Source organism: Octopus sinensis, linkage group LG1 (assembly GCF_006345805.1).
Source record: "Octopus sinensis linkage group LG1, ASM634580v1, whole genome shotgun sequence".
Taxonomy (NCBI): Eukaryota; Metazoa; Mollusca; class Cephalopoda; order Octopoda; family Octopodidae; genus Octopus; species Octopus sinensis.
The window spans coordinates 14855952-14857632 of record NC_042997.1 but is presented as its reverse complement, the minus strand read 5'-3'; the positions used below and the strand labels follow the sequence as shown (position 1 = coordinate 14857632).

Sequence of the window (1681 nt, the reverse complement as noted above, 5' to 3'; positions counted from 1 at the left end):
TGAAAAGATCGGTCGCAGTGCGGACATCTAGTGCCGGAAGGGAGAGTCGCACGTGGTTGTTGTTGGCGCTCCTTCCGTCGTTGTCTTTTCTCCTCCAGCTCTGCAGACCTTTTCGACTCGAAAGTTGCCATTCCCTCATGGATGGTGGTTTTCCAGAGTGGTCTGTTTTTTGCCGTTTCCTCCCAGTTAGTGAAGTCGATGTCACACTTTTTGAGGTTCGATTTCAGGGAGTCCTTGTAGCGTTTCTTCTGGCCTCCTTTTGTACGCTTGGCGTCTTTGAGTTGGGAGTAGAAGATCTGTTTGAGAAGTCGTTTGTCAGTCATTCTAACCACGTGGCCGCTCCATCTTAGTTGGCCTTTGATGACATAGGCTTCGATGCTGGTCATTTTTGCTTCTTGTAGCACGCTGACGTTTGTTCTTCTGTCTTCCCAGCTGATGTTGAGGATCTTCCGAAGACAGCGTTGGTGAAATTTCTCGAGCGTTTTCAGGTGGTGATTATACGGGGTCCAGGTTTTGGATGCGTAAAGGAGGGTTGGAATAATGACTGCCCTGTACATCATGAGTTTGGTTTTGGTTCGGATGTCCCGATCAGCAAAAACTCTTGTTCGAAGCTTGCCGAAAGCTGTTCCTGCACACTTCAGACAGTGTTGGATTTCATCGCTGAGGTCTACCTTTGCTGGCAGATGGCTCCCAATGGTTCACATTTTCCAGTGGAATTCCTTCGAGTTGAATCGATGGCGGGTTGTCAACACGGGCATTGGGAGGAGGTTGGTAGAGTAAGTGAGTCTTCTTGATGTTGATGCTCAGTCCAAGTTTAGTATATGCCTGATGAAAAGCATTTAGAATCTGTTGGAGGTGATCCTCTCTGTAAGCTGCTACACTGTTGTCGGCATATTGGAACTCTAGCAAGCTTCGCGCTATTGTCTTTGACGTACTTTTGAGGCGAGTGAGGTTGAAAAGCTTGCCGTCCATTCTGTACGAGATCTCGATGCCAGGTGGAAGTCATCTTGTATGATGTGCAACACTGTCACGATAAAGATGGTAAAGAGAGTTGGCGCTATTATGCAGCCTTGCTTCACTCCGGAGGTGACTTTAAAGGGCTCAGAACTGCCTCCGTCGGTCTGGACTCTGGCGTGCATATTGTCGTGGAGGAGTTTGAGGATCCGGATGAACTTATCTGGGCATCCATACTGGGCGAGAATATCCCAGAGGAGCTCTCGCGAGACACGATCAAAGGTTTTGGATAGGTCAATAAAGGCCAAATAGAGTGGTTGGTGTTGCTCACAACATTTTTCTTGTAGCTGTCGCAGCGTGAAGATCATGTCGGTTGTGCTTCGTGATGGCCTAAAGCCGGTCTGCATCTCAGGAAGGATCCTCTCTGACAGTGTTTTGAGGCGGTTGTTCAGGATGCATGCAAGAATCTTCCCAGCAGTTGCTAATAAGGAAATACCCCGGTAATTTCCACACTCAGAATGATCGCCCTTTCATTTGTAAATGGTAATGATGTTTGCATCCCTGAAGTTGGATGGTACAACTTCATTTGTCCAGATTTTGCCCAAGAGTTGGTGGAGCTGGTGTTGGACAAAATCACCTCCCAGTTTGTAGATCTCAGCTGGGATTCCGTCAGGACCCGCAGCTTTGTTGTTCTTCATCGCTGTGATAGCAATTTTGACCTCTTTGA

The 1681-nt window shown here is 47.8% G+C and overlaps 1 protein-coding gene across 1 annotated transcript; it reads right to left on the bottom strand.

Annotated features, from left to right (window-relative positions):
- Positions 1-917: 917 nt before the first annotated feature.
- Positions 918-1322, bottom strand: LOC115217860 (secreted RxLR effector protein 78-like). Its single transcript, XM_029787573.1, has one exon. It carries the CDS (start codon positions 1320-1322, stop codon positions 918-920), a length of 405 nt encoding a protein of 134 aa, XP_029643433.1.
- Positions 1323-1681: the final 359 nt, after the last annotated feature.